A 19,303-nucleotide genomic window follows, 5' to 3' on the forward strand; every position below is an offset into this window, starting at 1 on the left:
AAGAAAAATAGTAGCTATTATACTACCGTGTTTCCCCAAAAATAAGATCTACCCCGAAAATAAGCCCTAGTTAAGATCGACCCCCGCAGCCCCCCCCCCTGAATGTCCCTGACACTCCCCAACTCCATCCCTAGTTTTAAAAAAAATCCAGGCTTCCACTATTTCTGGGCTGCTGCCCACCATCAGCAGTAGGAGGGGAAGATAAATACATACCGAAAAAATCGGACTCATTGATTCAGCGACCCCCCACCCCAGTGAGACCTGACATATCTCCTGTCCGAGGCCTTCTAAAGCGGCAGTGGTGTCAGCACTCTAAACAGGCTGATTCGCGGCATTCCCTGTTGGGGCCGGGCCTTCCCTCTGCAGCATCTTTCCATCCCCCTGTGCAGCAGAACCCCACTGACCATCTCACCATGAGACTGACATACCTCCAAGGCATCCAAAAACAGCAGTGGCGGCAGCAGCACTCTAAACGAGCTGCTTCACGGCCCCTTCTCTCTTTCTTTTTTTTAAATTTAAGATGGCGTCAGGCTAGGTCATGCATTGTGGTCCCTCCTGCTGGAACCCTCCCCCCCCCCCCGTACATCACGCGGCAGGAGGGATGCCCAATCAATGTTAAAAATTTATAAATAAATTTTAAAAACTTATATTGAAAATCCTTACACTGTAACTATGGAAAATTGTAACTGTAAACTTAGAAACATAATGGCAGACAAAGGCCAAATGGCCTATCTAGTCGGCCCATCCGCAGTAACCATTATCTCTTTCTCTTGCCGAGAGATCCCACATGCCTATCCCAGGCCCTTTTGAATTTAGACACAGTCTCTGTCTCCACCACCTCTTCTGGGAGACTGTTCCACGCATCTACCACCCTTTCTGTAAAAAAAAGTATTTCCTTAGATTACTCCGGAGTCTATCACCTCTTAGCTTCATCCTATGCCCTCTCATTGCAGAGTTTCCTTTCAAATGAAAGAGACTCAACTCAAGCGCATTTACATTACGTAGGTATTTCAACGTCTCTATCTTATCATATTGTGTGTACACTTCTCCCTCCGTATTCGCTGTGATAGGGGATTAACAGAACTGCACATACAGAAAAACTGCAAATAACTTTTTCATATGTTATTTGCTGTTTTCTATTAAAAACCATCGTGAATATGGTGAAACCGCAAATAACAAGGTGGGAGACCTGGCCTGTTCCTGAAGGAGAGGCAGAACACATAAGAACATAAGAACATAAGAAATGCCATCTCCGGATCAGACCTTCGGTCCATCAAGTCCGGCGATCCGCACACGCGGAGGCCCCGCCAGGTGTACACCTGGCGTAATTTATAGTCCACCATATCCTTACATGCCTCTCTTAAGGAGATATGCATCTAGTTTGCTCTTGAAGCCTAGGACGGTCGATTCCGCAATAATCTCATCTGGGAGGGCATTCCAGGTGTCAACCACTCTCTGAGTGAAGCAGAACTTCCTGACATTAGTCCTGAACCTGTCCCCCCTTAGCTTCATTTCATGTCCTCTAGTCCGTGTCAAATTGGACAATGTAAATAATCTTCTCTGCTCTATTTTGTCGATTCCTTTCAGTATTTTGAAGGTCTCGATCATATCCCCACGCAGTCTCCTTTTCTCAAGGGAGAACAATCCTAGTGTTATAAGTCTGTCCTCGTATTCCAGTTTCTCCATACCCTTCACCAGTTTTGTTGCTCGTCTCTGCACCCTCTCCAGCAGTTTTATATCCTTCTTTAGGTAGGGAGACCAATGTTGGACGCAGTATTCCAAGTGTGGTCTGACCATTGCCCTATAAAGCGGCATTATAACTTTCTCCGATCTACTCGAGATTCCTTTCTTTATCATGCCCAACATTCTATTTGCCTTCTTTGCCGCTGCCGCGCATTGTGCCGACGGCTTCAGGGTCCTATCTATCATTACACCCAGGTCCTTTTCTTGTTCACTCTTCCCCAGAGTTGCACCTGACATTGTATACTCGTATTCCTTATTCTTATTGCCTAAAATGCATTACCTTGCATTTCTCCACATTGAACTTCATCTGCCATTTCTCCGCCCATGTTTCTAAACCGACACAAGTCGCTCTGGAGTTTCTCTCTATCCTCCTGCGATCTGATCGCCCGGCATAGTTTTGTATCGTCTGCAAACTTGATGATCTCACTGGATGTTCCTTCCTCCAGGTCATTGATATAAATATTAAAAAGGATCGGCCCAAGTACCGAGCCCTGGGGTACACCACTAGTCACTTTCTCCCAGTCGGAGAACTTCCCATTTATGCCCACTCTCTGCTTTCGGTTTTCCAGCCATTTGCCTATCCATCTTTGTATATCCCCCTCTATGCCATGGCTTTGTAGTTTCCTGAGAAGTCTTTCGTGTGGAACTTTGTCGAACGCTTTCTGGAAGTCCAAGTATATTATGTCCACCGGCTTCCCACTATCAATTTGCTCGTTCACGGTCTCAAAAAATTGGAGTAAATTCGTCAAACATGATTTCCCTTTCCTGAATCCATGTTGACTGGGTTTCATCAAGTCGTGTGCGTCCAAGTGCCGGACCATGCTATCCTTGATCAGTGCTTCAACCATCTTGCCGGGGACAGACGTAAGACTCACAGGTCTATAGTTGCCCGGTTCCCCTCTCGATCCTTTTTTGAAAATTGGGGTGACGTTCGCTATCCTCCAGTCATCCGGTATCTGTCCAGTTCTGATTGTCAGGTTTGCAAGTTTTTGCAATAACTCTCCGATTTCAACCTTCAATTCTTTAAGACTCTCGGGTGAATTCCATCCGGTCCAGGGGATTTGTCACTTTTAAGTTTGTCGATCTGATAGTATATCTGGTCTAAGTCCACTTCAACTGTGGTGAGGCTGTCTTCTATTTCTCCTGCAAACACTTTCTCCGCTTCAGGTATTGTTGAGGTGTCCTCCTTCGTAAAGACGGACGCAAAGAAAGAATTTAGTTTGTCTGCGATTTGTTTATCTTCCTTGATGTACCCTTTTCTTCCCTGGTCATCCAAGGGTCCGACTGCCTCTTTTGCAGGTTTTTTCCCTTTCACGTATCTAAAGAAGGGCTTGAAGTTTTTGGCCTCCTGGGCTATTTTTTCCTCATATTCCTGTTTTGCATCCCTCACCGCCTTGTGACATTTCTTCTGATCATCTTTATGTTTGTTCCAGGCTTCGGTTGTCTTTATGTATTTCCATTTTTTGAAAGAGTCCTTCTTTTCTTTTATGGCTTCCTTCACCTGTTTGGTAAGCCATGCCGGTTCTCTTTTGCTCTTTGATCTCCGATCTTTGGAAATCCTCGGAATGTAGAGATCTTGTGCTTCTGTGATAGTATTTTTCAGTAGGGACCATGCCTGATCTACCGTTTCAAGTTTGTCCACCTTCTTTTCGAGTCGTTTTTCTACCATGGCTCTCATGTGATCGTATTTACCCTTTTTAAAGTTCAAGGTGGTGGTTAAGGTTTTGGCATGTTTCCCTTTCCCGATGTCAAGTTTAAAGTTAATTACATTGTGATCACTCGTTCCCAGTGGAACCATGACTTCCACTTCTGTTATCGGTCCCGTGAGGCCATTTAGGACCAAGTCCAAGGTGGCGTTGCCTCTTGTCGGCTCTTTTACCATTTGTTCCAGGAAGCAATCCCCTAGCACCTCCAGGAACTTGGCCTCCTTGCCGCAGTTGGAGGTTGCTAGTTTCCAGTCTATCCCTGGGAAATTGAAGTCTCCCAATATAATTATATTGCCTGTCTTGCATTCTTGTTTGATTTCCTCCATCATTTCTGAGTCAGTTTCCTCCGCCTGTCCTGGGGGACGATAGTAAAGGCCAATTTTCGTATCTGCGCCATATTGACCAGGAATCTTGATCCAGAGTGACTCAAGCTTCTCTTTCATTTCTGTTGTAACCATTTCAACAGACTCTATTCCCTCCTTAACATATAGAGCAATACCTCCACCTTTCTGCCCTACTCGATCTCTTCTATACAGCTTGTATCCCTGTAGTACTGTGTCCCATTTGTTTTCTTCATTCCACCATGTTTCTGTTATGCCGATGATATCCAATATGTCATGTCTTGCTATTGTCTCTAGTTCCCCCATTTTGTTACCTAGACTTCTAGCATTTGTATACATACATCTAAGTTCCCTTCGCGTTACCTTTTTGGACCTTCTACTCTTGGCCGTCCCTGTAGTTTCAATTACGGTATCCTTTACTGCTCCTGTGTTATCACCCTTGTTTGCTGTGTGGTCGTCCCCTCCTGTGTCTGAATTGTCCCTTCCTGCTTTTTCTCCCTTATTTGCCATGAGGTCGTCTTCTCTTGTGTAGGAGTAGTTTTCCTTGGCTTCTTCGTCGGGGCATCCTGCTATCCGTGCCATCGACCGGTGGTCGACTGTCGGCTTTCCCCTATCTTTCAGTTTAAAAGCCTTCTCGATTGCCTTCTTCATGTTGCCTGCCAAAACTCTTGCTCCTTCTTTGTTGAGGTGTAGTCCGTCCCTTCTGTAGTACTTGCTTTTTCCCAGAACGCCGTCCAGTTGCGCACGAAGTCGAAGCCTTCTTCTTCGCACCATCGTCTCATCCAGGCGTTGATTACTTGCAATTCCCCTTGTCTCTTTCCATCCGCTCTTGGTACTGGGAGGATCTCAGAGAAGGCCACCTTCACCTCCCTGATCTTCAGTTTTCTTCCGAGTGAGCGGAGCTGGCCCTTCAGCTCTTCCCTGTCATACTTCCGCCCGCTCACATCATTTGTTCCCACGTGGATAAGCACAGCGGTGTCCTCTCCCCGTGCGCCATCTATGATCCTGGAGATCCTGTTGGTCACATCCTTCACTCTTGCTCCAGGCAGACAGGTGACGACTCTGTCCTCTCTTCCTCCTGCGGTGTGGCTGTCCACATGTCGTATAATGGAGTCGCCTACGATGATCCCCATCTTCTTTATTCGGGGATTCCTTGGGGGGCGTAGGTCCACGTCCTTGGAGTAGAGCCAGTCTTCTTCCTCCAATGATACTCTTGAAATTGTTTCCTGTTCTTTGGGTGGGGCGATGTCTTCCTGTGCTCTCACTATTCCAACTAATGTGCGGTTGTCTCCTACCTCGTCTTCGGTTTCTTCTGTGTTTGCATGGGTGTCTTCTCTCCTCACATCGGTTTCCTGAGTACAGTTTTCCAGCCCTGGGATCTCTACGTGGTGCTGATGAGCTTCCTCTATGAACATTTCTAGTTCCTTGACCTCGTCGTTTGGGCTGTACTCCACTAGCATCTTCTCCTGTGCTCGGATTCTGTCTTCGAGTTCCATCACTGTTCCTTCCAATAGTCTTACCTGACATTTCAAGCTATCCATCTCCATGCATCGATTGCAAATGTATGCCTGGATCCCCGAAGGGAGGTAGTCATACATATTGCAGCCGATACAGAAGACCGGAAAGCTCACCTTCTGACTTCCTTGGGCTTCCATTTCTTGCTTCCCTTGTGTGTGCTTGTGTCCCTTTCCTGCTGCTTCCTTATGTTGCTTGCCTTGCTGTCTCTTTTGTGTGTGCTGTCTCCGCTCTACCTCACCTTGATTGTATGTGTGGGTTTGTTCCCTTGGCGTCTGTCTCTTCCTTACCTTTTGTGTTTGTCGCTTTCTTACCGTTCAGTCCTCCTCGGTGTTCTTGATAGTAGGTACTCGTCCCTTGCAAGGCCCTTCGCAAAGGCGCTCTCGCTAAGGCGAGCGCCTTTACCGCTCGCCTTCGCCGCGCGCCGAACGGCTGGGCGCCGTTGGCTCCGCCCCTTTTAAGGGGGAGTCCGGCGCAGCCTCTGACGCGGTGGGGGTGGGCGGAGCGAACTCTCGCCGCTTCCCCGAGCCTACTGCTTCGTTTCTCGCCGCTTCCCCTGCTGTGCCTGGCCCGACGCTGCTCCTCTCTTTGGCCGGGACAACGGGAACCCTGGCGCTGGTCTCTTCCTCTCCTCTGCTCTCCTCTGCCGCGTGTGCCGCGCTGGCTCCGCCCCTTTTAAGGGGGAGTCCGGCGCAGCCTCTGACGCGGTGGGGGTGGGCGGAGCGAACTCTCGCCGCTTCCCCGAGCCTACTGCTTCGTTTCTCGCCGCTTCCCCTGCTGTGCCTGGCCCGACGCTGCTCCTCTCTTTGGCCGGGACAACGGGAACCCTGGCGCTGGTCTCTTCCTCTCCTCTGCTCTCCTCTGCCGCGTGTGCCGCGCTGGCTCCGCCCCTTTTAAGGGGGAGTCCGGCGCAGCCTCTGACGCGGTGGGGGTGGGCGGAGCGAACTCTCGCCGCTTCCCCGAGCCTACTGCTTCGTTTCTCGCCGCTTCCCCTGCTGTGCCTGGCCCGACGCTGCTCCTCTCTTTGGCCGGGACAACGGGAACCCTGGCGCTGGTCTCTTCCTCTCCTCTGCTCTCCTCTGCCGCGTTGAAAAAAGTCCTGGGAATCGGCGATTTTCTCTGTAAACGCTTGGAATCAGTGATTTCTCTATGCAAGCTAATGAAATTTGGGGGGAGGAGCCAGCAAGCAAAAAACCATGAATAATCGAAACTGTGAATGCTGAAACCACGAATACGGAGAGAGAAGTGTATTGGTATTCGATCCCTAGTATGAGCCGAGTTAGGATAAAAACTTTTATCGAAAAACTTCTACAGTGACTATGGCAAATTGTAAGCTGTTAACTGTATATTATGTGTGTTTAACCTGTAACCCATTCTGAGCTCTTTTGGGGAGAATGGATTAGAAAATGCATTAAATAAATAAATAAAATAGCAGTAGAGCAGGGGCGGTCTTATATGTGCAAATGTCTCTAGTAGAGCAATAGAAATACTAAGTAGTAGCAGCCGTAGAGTTCATGGTGGGAGATCAATTCCAAAATTCCTTGAGACAGAGGCCCTCTTCTATCAAACTGCGCTAGCAATTTTGAGCGCAGTGAGTCCCGCTGAGTGGCCCACGCGGCTCCCGACGCTCATAGGAACTCTATGAGCGTCGGGAGCCGCATGAGCCATTCAGCATGGCTCACCGCGCTCAAAACCGCTAGTGCAGTTTGATAGAAGAGGGTCTAAGATTTTCAAAAAAAGAATTGGTTCTGTGATTTTTATTACCTCTCCGTTTATTGGCCATAAATTAAAGTTGCAGTATGCATTAATCACCTGAATATTTAGGGCTCCTTTTACTAAGGTGAGGTATGCTTTTTAGCGTGTGCTCAATATTAACGCACGCTAACCACACGCTAAACTCTAATGCGTTCATGTTAGTCTATTGACGTGTTAGTGGTTAGCACGTGCGTAGGTTTCGCACGCACTAAACTCTTACCATGGAACTACAAATCTTCAGTCTCCGAAATAAATCCCTCTATACCTTGAGACAATTAAGGCTAATCAGACCATACTTTCACCAACATCACTTTGCCTTAGTTGTACAACTGATGATGCTACTACAACTAGACTACTGCAACTCCATCTACATGGGAATCAACACCACTCTGATTCATAAAATGCAACTCATCCAAAACACCCCTGTCAGACTAATCTTCGACCTGAGAAAATATGACTCGATTACTGACTTCATCAGGCAACTGCACTGGCTACCTATCCCATCACGAATAACCTTCAAAACTTCATGCATCATTCACCGTATATTTTACGGAAACTCCGCGGCTCCTCTCATCCAGCTCTTCTCCAAGGCATGGTCTACTTCCCGCAGAACCCTCAACAGAATACTTCTAAATCTCCCTTCCACAAAAAATCTGCAATACAAATGTGTTTTCCACTCCATGCTCACCTTTCTAGGCGTAAAAACTTGGAATGACCAGGACGGAACCTAACCACACCAAATTCCGGAAGAAACTGAAAACTCATCTATTTGACACTTAGGGCTCCTTTTACAAAGCCGCGCTAGAGCCTTAACGTGCGAAATAGCATGCGCTAATTTGCCGCATGCGCTAGCTGCTACCATCTCCTTTTGAGCAGGCGGTAGATTTCCGGCTAGTGTGCACTATAGTGCACGCTAATCCGGTGCGTGTGATATAACCACTATCGCGGCTTTGTATAAGGACCCCTTAATCATCTGTATCCTTTCCCTCCCCCCTCCTCCCCTCCTCTTCTCTTCTCCCACCCCTCCTCCCCCTTCTCCTTCCTCGCCCCCTCTTTAAGTCGCCTTGAGCCTGCCAAGGTATGAGCGACGCAGAAATAGAAGATTAGATTAGATTAGCGCACTTTAGTAAAACAATGGGTTAATATGGATATACTGGAATCCAGACCTATTGGCAGCCCTCAAGGACCAGAGTTTGATATCTTTGCACAATGGGTTTCCTTCGCGGTAGTCTCTCATGAAGAAGCTTCATAGTATTGTCGTTTATTGCTCCTGAGCTGCCCAGGAGTCCACAAGCTACTTATCATATTTCTTGCAAGAACGTGTACTCACCTACTTGTCTGACCTCTCGCCGGTAATGTCCAACTTTGCTCTTTTTTTTCGCTCTGGATTTCTTCCGTGATGGGATGTGTGGATGCTCTCCTTCTACAGACCATGCTTTTCCTGAAGACCCAACAGCAGGAAACAAAGTTAGGCGAGCATTACACAAAATAGAGGACTCAGCCATCACAAAGAATTTCATGAAGGCTCCAGACATTTTCCCTATTAACCCAATTTGTGCTTCCCGTGTTTGTTTCTTTCCTATAATAATTGTACTTCTACCCCTGACCCTTCTGTATCATGTTGGACCTTAATTGTTTTGGTATATGTTTTTATCTTATAATATTGTATCCATATTTTTAAATTGTACGTCGCTTAGAAGTATTATAAGCGACATTATCAAATTTTAAATAAACCTGAAACTTGAAAAAATAAAACCTGATTAATAGGTTACGTCTCTCAGGATTGAAGTTAGGATAGGCAACAAAGGCATGTGTCTAGGATGCCAAATTTTGATAGAGGCAAGCAGTAGTTTCTTGTTATTGGCAACCAAACTTGGAGGGCATGGTACTATGAATCTATGGAAATTAGGTCATGGAAGTCATATTGGATGCGACTGCAGACATGGGCAGGAACAGATCGACATCATTTTGCCCCAGTGGGTTCTGCTAAACCAGGGCTGCCCAAGTCCGGTCCTCGAGATCTACTGGCAGGCCAGGTTTTCAGGATATCCACAATAAATATGCATGAGAGAGATTTGCCTGCACTGCCTTCTTGGTATGCAAATCTCTCTCATGCATGTTCATTGTAGATAGCCTGAAAACCTGGCCTGCCAGTAGATCTCGAGTATTGGACTTGGACAGCCCTGTGCTAGACCTCCAGGGAGGTAGGCTGTGGAGGGTTTGGCTCATAGTGGACGGGGGCATGGAGTGGTGCTTAGATAGGGGTTGGTGGGGGTGGAGCATGAAAATTATAACACAAAACAAACATTTTCTGTCCTGCCCATCCCTAAAATTTGAAGGCGTTGAAAATGTAGGAATGCTCTTGGCCTTCCATATGAGGGCTGCTAGTCCTCGATGTGATGCAGCTGTGAAACTGGAAAAATTTCACCTTAGGAATATATTTATTAACTAGTCTTTAAGCCCGTTACATTAACGGGTGCTAGAATAGATGTGTGTGTCTTTATTTCTTTCTTTTTCTCTCTCTCCTCTTGACCGCTTTCTGTCTCTCTCTTTCCTCGGCTGTCAACCATCACCCCTTGCCTGTTCCACCAGCAGTAGGCCTTCTCCCTTCCTTTTACCTCCCCCTGTCCAGCAGCACTCCTTACCTGCTCCCCCTGTCACTCTTCCCTGCTCACCCTGTCCAGCAGCACTTCTTACCTGCTCCCCTGTTCCTCTTCCCTGCTCCGTCTGTCCAGCAGCACTCCTTCTTTTCTCCCCTGACCCTCTTCCCTGCTCCCCCTGCCCAGCAGCACTCCTTACCTGTGTCTCTCTTTCTCCTTAGTGTTTTGTTATTTTTTTTTCAATCCGTCTCTTTAGCCCCCTGTCCTTCTGTGAGTGTCTGTGTGTCTCTGTCGTTGTGCACTGTTGGTTTTTTTTTTTTTTTTTTAAATCTATGTTTAGTTTCTGATCCCCTCTGTTTCCATGGCAAGCATGTTCGCGGATGTGAGAGCCGTTTTGTGGTGCCGGATCTGGCGGCGCCGTGTAGGTCGGAAGACGGGCCTCAACGTTTTGTAGGTCCGGGTCTGGCGTCGCCGTGTAGGGCGGAAGCGGGAGGCGGGGCCTCAGCACCGGCCGGGCGGCTCGCGCCGCCGGCCCCCAGTAGGTCGAGGCCAGCGGCGGACATGGCTTGCGTTGCATGGTGGAGGAGGAACATCGGTGACGTACAACCCGCGCATGCGCACTAAAAAAAACGCGACAGATCAGGGAACACGATTTTTTTAGTGCGCATGCGCGTCCTACCATTTTATTATATTAGACTAGTCTTATAGCCCGTTACATTAACGGGTGCTAGAATATATGTGTGTGTGTCTTTCTTTATTTTTTTTTCTCTCTCCTTAGCCGCTTTCTGTATTTCTGTCTTTCTTTCTTTCTTTATTTTTTTTTTTCCTTGGCTGTCCACCACCACCCCTTGCCTGCTCCCCCTGTCCATTCTACCTTCCTTTTACCTCCCCTGTGTCCTCCACCACCCCATCACTGCTCACCTTATCCAGCAGCAGCCTTTCTCCCTTTGTTTTACCTCCCCCTGTCCATCATCACCTCCTTCCTGCTCCCCCTGTCCAGCAGTAGGTCTCCCTTCATTTTTATGCCTCCCCTGTCCATCAGCACCTCTTCCCCTGTCCATCAACCCCTTTTTCCTGCTCCCCCTGCCCAGCAGTATGCCTCCCTTCCTTTTTCTGCCCCTCCATTTCCCTGTGCTGCAGCATTTCCCTCCCACCCCATTTCCCTGTGCAGCATTTTCCTCCCCCCATACCTTCCTCCTTACCTCCATGCCCTACCATTCTCTCCCCCTCTGCTCCCTTTCCTCCTTCAACTTCATCAGGCAGCAGCAGCATTCACAATTAATTGCTGTTGCCGGCTTCAGGACTTCCTCTCTGGTGGGTCCTGTCTTCATGAAAACATGCAATAGGCAGGACCCGCCAGAGAGGAAGGCCTGAAGCTGGCAACAGCAGCGAATTTTAAACGCTGCTGTTGCCCGAAGAAGCCAGGCCTTAACCACAAAGCTGGGGGGGGGTGTGTGTGGAGGGTTTTAAAAGGTACAGCGGCGGCGGTACAGGGGGGGGGTCTCAAAAGCCATCGGCCGTGAAGTATGCCGCCTGCATACTTCACGGCCGACGGCTTTTCAGGATTTTGAAAACTTGCCTTTTTTATTTTTAAATGCCGTCCGGGCTCAGCCGCCACAGCCGACATCCGCCTCGGGGGGGTGAGAGAGCTTCACGCGCATGCGCACTCCTACCTGCGGTGCCCTACAGCGCATGGAAAACGGAACACGCAGATGGGAGTGCGCATGCGCGGCTAGCGTTTTATTATATTAGATGTATCACTAGTATTAAGTTAGGATTGTTCTGGAACTAGTAAGATCATTAACTATGCATGACCTCTTTGCTGAATCTGCATCTCATTGCCCTTCTGAAAAGGAAAAACATAAGTCACTTGCATATTGGCTAGTGACCAGTTTATAACCCTAATAAATACTAGGAGCTCCTTTTACTAAGGTGCGCTAGCGTTTGTAGCGCACGCAGGAAATTACCGCGAGCTACGCTTCTAGAACTAACGCCAGCTCAGGGCTGACGTTAAGGTCTAGCGTGCGCTATTCCGTGCATTAAAGCCCTAACGCACTTTAGTAAAAGTAGCCCTAGGTCTCCAGATGGTCAAAGGGGTGAAGGGGAATATCATGGAAGAGTAAACTAACCTGTACACCTGCAATAATGAATCTATTTGTATGTGTTCATGTGATCCCTTTGGGATTAAGATGCCAAACTCCCTATATAAGGGGCAGGCTTTTGTCCAGAATTTAGAACACACTATGTCTGCCTTTAAGACTTGTATGTCCTCATAAATCGATATTTTAACTTAATTTGTTATGTATGTTTTGTTGTAACCCGTTCTGAGCTACCAGGAGGACGGGATAGAAACTGAAATAAATACATAAATGTTAAGCTGAGCACAAGCTAGTGTTTATTTCCATACAGCCAAGACAGAGCCTGTCAGTGTTCACCATTTTTAAATCACCTTTTAGCAGTTAACAGTAAGAGAAAAAAAATTGGAAGAATAACACCACAAAAATAGAACAAAAGAACATAAGCAGTGCCTCTGCTGGGTCAGACCAGAGGTCCATCATGCCCAGAAGTCCACTCATGCAGCGGCCCATCAGGTCCAGGGCCTGTATAGTAATCCTCTATCTATACCCTTCTATCCCCTTTTCCTTCAGGAAATCATCTAATCCCCTCTTGAACCCCAATACCGTACTCTGTTCTACCACACCCTCTGGAAGTGCATTCCAGGTGTCCACCACCCTCTGGATGAAGAAGAACTTTCTAGCATTGGTTCTGAATCTGTCCCCTCTCAATTTTTCCAAATAGGTTAAGTTAGCTTATTCTTGATATAGTGCCATTACTACATATACTGTACATGTATACAAATATACATCCAGCCTGATATTCAGCAACCGTCAGAAGTATACACCATGTTTATTTGGTGGTTTCTTTGAGTTAGGTTTCTTCTTTCATTGGCCAGCCAATGAATTTGGCCAATCTCCAAAAAGCCTTTTAGACAGTCCTAACTATGTCTCCAAGCATACAGATAAAACTTATTCACCCAATATTTAAAGCGATTTAATCAGCAGAAGCGCCTCCCACCCAGTTATATTGCTTCGCCCTGCCTATTTTCTGATATTCAGCAATAGTGACGCAACCTAAACACTTTCTTCTGTGAACGGTACAATATCCACTCCATTCTCAAGTGTAACTTTGCTGACCAATTGTGATCCTTCTCTAATGGTGACAAAGGACAGTAGCTGATGCGATGATGGATAGTTTGGGGTGGCTTAACTGTCGTGGGCATGGTTTTTAGTGCAAGGTCTGCATATTGTAGGAGTTCCTTAAAGATAAGGTGAAGGCGTATTTGCATTATGTTTAGGTAGGATGATGTGATGTCAGTCTGGAATTGATCTACTCTGTGGTAGTGGCATACTAACTATTCAAAGCAGGAATCTTGCTCAGGCTGTATTTGAATGAGGTGGAGCTAGGCCCTGAAGCAAGGTAATGCTTTGAATACTCAGTGTAGGATCTGGTTCAGGTTATGAAAGACGAGTTGATGTGTAATTTAATTAAATTCAGCTTCAGACTTATTTCCGAGCAATCAGACTAGATTTTGATGCAGGTTGTATCTGTTTGCTATGTAGATGAATGTGTCCAAGGATGATAACATACCTGTCCCAGGGGAGCTGATGTTCTCTGCATTCAGCGCAGGTGTTTGGTTCAGGTTATCTCTGTATCCTAATCTGGGTGTGTGACCTTCAGCTCCTTCCACAAGAACATTCAAGTTAGGACTGGATTGTGTCAAAGGAGGACTTTCAGATCTAGTTGGTAACACAGCTCCAGTTGGCAATTGCCTAAAAAATAAATAAAGACTGTTTCAACTGAGCAATCACAAAGGAAAGGACTCTGACACTCGCACTGATGATGATGCTGCAGAGATCCTAATGGGAGAGTGAGAAAAGATTGATAACATCACTAGAGTGATATTCCTGGAAGAGTGGAGAAAGGACTGACTTGTGGATGAAGCTGAGATTTACTCAAATATAAGCTGAGATTTTTGGCCCAAAAATGGGGATCTCAGCTTATATTTGGGTTAGTGATAGACCTCCGCTGGGCCTGCCGTAAGACCTGGTGGTTGGCCAACTGTGCCTTCCTTAACCTCCCTCCTGCCTCCTCTGCGTACCATTTACAATCCCCAGTAGTCCAGCGGTGAACTGGAGCAGGAGTGGCCTTCCTGCACTCCTGCTCCGTGGAGAGCCGCTAGTGATTGGCTGCAACAAGTTCTTGAGAGGCCTGTGAGAACTTGCAGCAACCAATCACTAGCGGCTCTCCATGGGGCAGGAGCGCGGGAAGGCTGCGTCTGCTCCGGTTCACTGCTGGACCACCGGAGATTATAAAGGTACATTCGTATCTGTGTTTTTTCTACTGGAGTTCTGAGGTTGTGGAATAGGCCCCATGGTTGCTATGGGAGGGATATACATTAGTTATGAATGGGTAGAAATAGGAAACCTGTTGATAAATGATCTTGGCTTCTGGTGTGGAGGAGGTTCAATGTTACTGGTTTGTATTATGTTGTGAGTAAAATCTTGAATCTGATTCTAAAATGTACCAGTAACCAGTATAGAGTCTTTAGATGGGTAAAATATGATCATATGTACTTGTTCCAGTCCAAAAAACTTAAAAAAAAAAAACCAACAAAGAAAGGTTTAGCTAAGTGTATCTGTCCAATAGCGAAAAAAATCTCACCATTGCTCTAATCTGGGATTTCATAGTTAAGAACGAATCTAGTTTGAAAACAAAAATAGTAAGAGACTTGTACCTATATATATGTAAACCGCTTTGAATGTGTAACCACAAAAGAGCAGTATACAAGTTCCCTCCTCCTACTCCTCCCCCTTTCTATATGATAGAGCAGTAGTCTCAAACTGGCGGCCCGGGGGCCACATGTGGCCCGCCAGGTACTATTTTGAGGCCCTCGGTATGTTTATCATAACCACAAAAGTAAAATAAATCAGTTTCTTGATCATATGTCTCTTTAGCTATAAATGACAATATTATTATTAAGACTTAGCCAAAAGGAAAGATTTATAGACGATAAAGAGTTTTACTTCATGCAAAGTTGTCATTTCTTTAATAAGACATTAACTATTTTTTCTGAGGCCCTCCAAGTACCTACAAATCCAAAATGTGGCCTTCAAAGGGTTTGAGTTTGAAACCACTGGCATAGAGGATAAAAAGGAGAGAGGAAGATTTCACAAAATCTATATTAGGGTACTTTAGATTTTATGGGATTTAATTTTAGTCTGTGCAACTGTCTCAAGATGGATGAGATCCAGAAGAGAATGTCCAGTGGAGTATGTTATCTGAATATCATCCTTGAAAATAATTGCTTAACCCTTACACTTGAATAAGGGTCACCAAGGGAGCTATGACTAGAGCAGGGATCTCAAAGTCCCTCCTCGAGGGCCGCAATCCAGTCGGGTTTTCAGGATTTCCCCAATGAATATGCATTGAAAGCAGTGCATGCACATAGATCTCATGCATATTCATTGGGGAAATCCTGAAAACCTGACTGGATTGTGGCCCTCGAGGAGGGACTTTGAGATCCCTGGACTAGAGTTACTAGATGTCCAGATATACCCGGACGGCTTTTCAAAACCCGGCACTTTGCTTGCATGTGTGTGATGTCATTGCGTCACCCCAGCGAATGCGCAGATGCCCCCCGACATGGTTCCAAGCATGAGAACACATTGAGGGGGGGGCGGGGCCGGTGGGGGGGGCAAAATGGGGTGTGACTTGGGCAGAATGAGGCGGGGCTGTGTAAATCTGGGTGGGGCCATGGGGACGGATCTTCCAATAGAAAAATCTGCTAACCCTAGCTATGAAGAGGTTGAATAGGACATGAATAGTTCTTTATGGTACTCCACAGTGAAAGGTATTGATTTAAACCTTCCAGATCTTGATTTGTCAGAGAAGCTACAGCTGCTAAGATAAGATGGGTGTTGAGGTACAATTTCCTCTTGGTTCTCAACTTTCAGGCCTCCTAAAGCAGCAGCAGTGGCAGAAGCCAGAGGGCAGTGGACAGGCTTCTTGTGGCCTGCCCACCAGGGCTTCCCTCTGCCGCATCATCAGTGATGTCATCAGTGCCTTGGCAGAAGAAAGGCCCCGGCAGGGCAGGTCAGGAGCAGCCTATTCACCACCTATCTTTGCCCGCTGGCCTCCATCACTGCAGCTGCTGCTTTAGGAGACCCAGGATCGGTGAGTCCAATTTTTTTTAGAAAGTGAGTTAGTAATAGGGTAGGTGTAGTAATGTGGCTCCACAGCCAGGAACTACCTTTATACCCTAGCCAATGCCCAGTTAGTGCTGAATATCAGCTTAACTGAACAGGCGTTATCCAGGATATTCAATGCCACTTACTGGACATGGCCTAGTATTGAATATTCAAGGTCAACACTAACAGTGGAAGATATTTCGCATTTAGCTCTTGAAATTTGCTATGTTGAAAATTGTTCTGTATCACATGTATGATTTATTATTATTTGGATTGTACCTGTGGTTTAACAGTTGTGTATTGCTCCGTCCTTCATCCCCCATTTGAGCTGAGCGGTGCAAGCGTGAACTGTGTATGAAGAGAAGATGGAGGGGCACAAGATGAGAAGGACAGGTAGAAATAAAACGAGAAATTGAGTGCAGAAGGTAAACAGAGAAGAAGAGGTGAGGGAGAAGAAGGAGTGGAGAGAAAGATAAAATGCCTGAAAGAGGGAAGACAACAGAAAGTGAGCAGAAAAGCCGAAAAGAAGCAAAAGAGTTGAAGACTCTGTTGACTAAAAGGGTAACAGAGAAGGAGGAGGGGATGAGAAACTGGAAAGCTGATGTAACCACTCACCAAGGTATTTCCCCCCCCCAGCCTATGTAACTTCAGCTCAGTGGTGTAGCAAGGGTGGTGACGCCCTTCCCCTGTCCTCGTCTCCACCTCCCTGCTCCTTCCTCGCTCCCCCTTGCCGCATGTGTGCCTCCCTTCCCTTCCCTCCTACTTCTAGTTGTTTAACGCCGTGAGCAACAAGAACTTCAACATGTTCCTCGTGACCCCGTCGGCTCTCCCTATGACATCACTTCCTATGCATGACACCCGGAAGTGATGTCAGCGGGAGAGATGAGGTGGTTGTGAGAAGCATGTTGAAGTTCTTGCTCACAACAGTATGGGGGAAGGGAAAGGGGTGTGCGCGTTGGGAGGAGTGGGAAGAGGCGGGGTGGGCGGAGAGAAGGAGGAGTGCCAGGGGTGGCCAGGGTGGACTTTCTCGCCACCCCCTTACTACATGGTGCCCGGGGTGGACCGCCCCCCTACCCACATAGTGCCCGGGATGGGCCACCCCCTACCTCCTTTAATACATGGTGCCTGGGGTGGACCGCCTCCCCACTCCCCTTACTACATGGTGCCCGGGGTGGACCGCCCCCACCCCCTTACTAAGCCACTTCTCCAGCTCCTCCTCCTCTCCTCAGAGGGAAGAAAGTTTGCATTCAGAACTTACTCAGTTTTCATCTCCTCCATTTCCTGCTTGAACTGCCTCAACCCTCTGGTAGAGAATGGTGGAGGGAGCAGCTCGGTCCTGTTCAGAGATGAGTCTTTCACTGTTTTCCCCACTGACTTCTGCTTAACAGCATTAACAACTAGAACAAAAGGTGGATAAAACAAAAGAGCATTTCTAGGCAATCTATAAAACGCTGTGGTCATCAAACTCTCTGTGGCCATGTCCGCATTTTAGGAGTCACAGAAAGCAGGCAACCCTCAGGCCCTACCGCTCAATTTGTGCCACTGTTCCCAGAGTACTCCCTTGTCACATCGATTTGCATACCCTGCCTCCATTGTATGCAAATCTCTTTCATGCATATTCATTGCGGACATCCTGAAAACCTGACTGCAAGGGGTGCTCCAGGACTGATGTGGCAAACGCTGGTTTACTATAAATTATGGACTGCACGTGGTACATTTTGGCAAACCAGTCTATGTCTGCCATTGACATGTCATAAGAGGGTGAGAGGGGAGCGTGTGGCGCAGTGGTTAAAGCTACAGCCTCAGCACACTGAGGTTGTGGATTCAAACCCACGTTGCTCTTTCTGACCCCGGGCAAGTCACTTAATCCCCCCATTGCCCCAGGTACATTAGATAGATTGTGAGCCTGCAGGGACAGACAGGGGGAAAATGCTCAAGTACCTGAATAAATTCATGTAAAACCATTCTGAGCTCCCCTGGGAGAACAGTCTAGAAAATTGAATGAATAAATAAATGTGGGTATGCCAATGCCAATCTTAAGCTACGATTCTATAACAGAATCGGTTCTATAACAGAATCTATAACAGAATCTATAACAGAATCTATAACAGAATCGGTTCTATAACAGAATCTATAACAGAATCTATAACAGAATCGGTTCTATAACAGAATCTATAACAGAATCTATAACAGAATCTATAACAGAATCTATAACAGAATCGGTTCTATAACAGAATCTATAACAGAATCTATAACAGAATCGGTTCTATAACAGAATCTATAACAGAATCTATAACAGAATCTATAACAGAATCGGTTCTATAACAGAATCTATAACAGAATCTATAACAGAATCTATAACAGAATCGGTTCTATAACAGAATCTATAACAGAATCTATAACAGAATCGGTTCTATAACAGAATCTATAACAGAATCTATAACAGAATCTATAACAGAATCGGTTCTATAACAGAATCGGTTCTATAACAGAATCTATAACAGAATCTATAACAGAATCTATAACAGAATCGGTTCTATAACAGAATCTATAACAGAATCTATAACAGAATCGGTTCTATAACAGAATCTATAACAGAATCTATAACAGAATCTGTTCTATAACAGAATCTATAACAAAATCTATAACAGAATCTATAACAGAATCGGTTCTATAACAGAATCTATAACAGAATCTATAACAGAATCTATAACAGAATCGGTTCTATAACAGAATCTATAACAGAATCGGTTCTATAACAGAATCTATAACAGAATCTATAACAGAATCGGTTCTATAACAGAATCTATAACAGAATCTATAACAGAATCGGTTCTATAACAGAATCTATAACAGAATCTATAACAGAATCTGTTCTATAACAGAATCTATAACAGAATCTATAACAGAATCTATAACAGAATCGGTTCTATAACAGAATCTATAACAGAATCTATAACAGAATCTATAACAGAATCGGTTCTATAACAGAATCTATAACAGAATCGGTTCTATAACAGAATCTATAACAGAATCTATAACAGAATCGGTTCTATAACAGAATCTATAACAGAATCTATAACAGAATCTATAACAGAATCGGTTCTATAACAGAATCTATAACAGAATCGGTTCTATAACAGAATTTTCAAGGGTCCCACGACAACAAGAGGGCATCCGTGGAAACTCAGGGGAGGGAAACTGCGAGGAGACACCAGGAAGTTCTTTTTCACTGAAAGAGTGGTTGATCGCTGGAACAGTCTTCCACTACAGGTGATTGAGGCCAGCAGCGTGCCCGATTTTAAGGCCAAATGGGATAGACACGTGGGATCTATTCACAGAGAAAGATAGGGGAGGGTCATTAGGGTGGGCAGACTAGATGGGCCGTGGCCCTT

General features: G+C 46.1%; 1 protein-coding gene across 1 annotated transcript in view; it reads right to left on the reverse strand.

Moving 5' to 3' along the window:
* Window positions 1-19,303, reverse strand: part of LOC117347426 (roundabout homolog 3-like) — a 64,738-nt gene that overhangs the window by 339 nt on the left and 45,096 nt on the right. The window contains exons 12-15 of the mRNA XM_033918353.1: window positions 17,167-17,305; window positions 16,188-16,256; window positions 13,309-13,490; window positions 8,391-8,501 (exon numbers count right to left, since the gene is read on the reverse strand). Of these exons, the coding sequence (XP_033774244.1) occupies window positions 8,391-8,501; window positions 13,309-13,490; window positions 16,188-16,256; window positions 17,167-17,305 (501 nt within the window). The remainder of the gene's footprint in view (window positions 1-8,390; window positions 8,502-13,308; window positions 13,491-16,187; window positions 16,257-17,166; window positions 17,306-19,303) is intronic.

This window comes from Geotrypetes seraphini, chromosome 13, assembly GCF_902459505.1.
Source record: "Geotrypetes seraphini chromosome 13, aGeoSer1.1, whole genome shotgun sequence".
Classification (NCBI taxonomy): domain Eukaryota; kingdom Metazoa; phylum Chordata; class Amphibia; order Gymnophiona; family Dermophiidae; genus Geotrypetes; species Geotrypetes seraphini.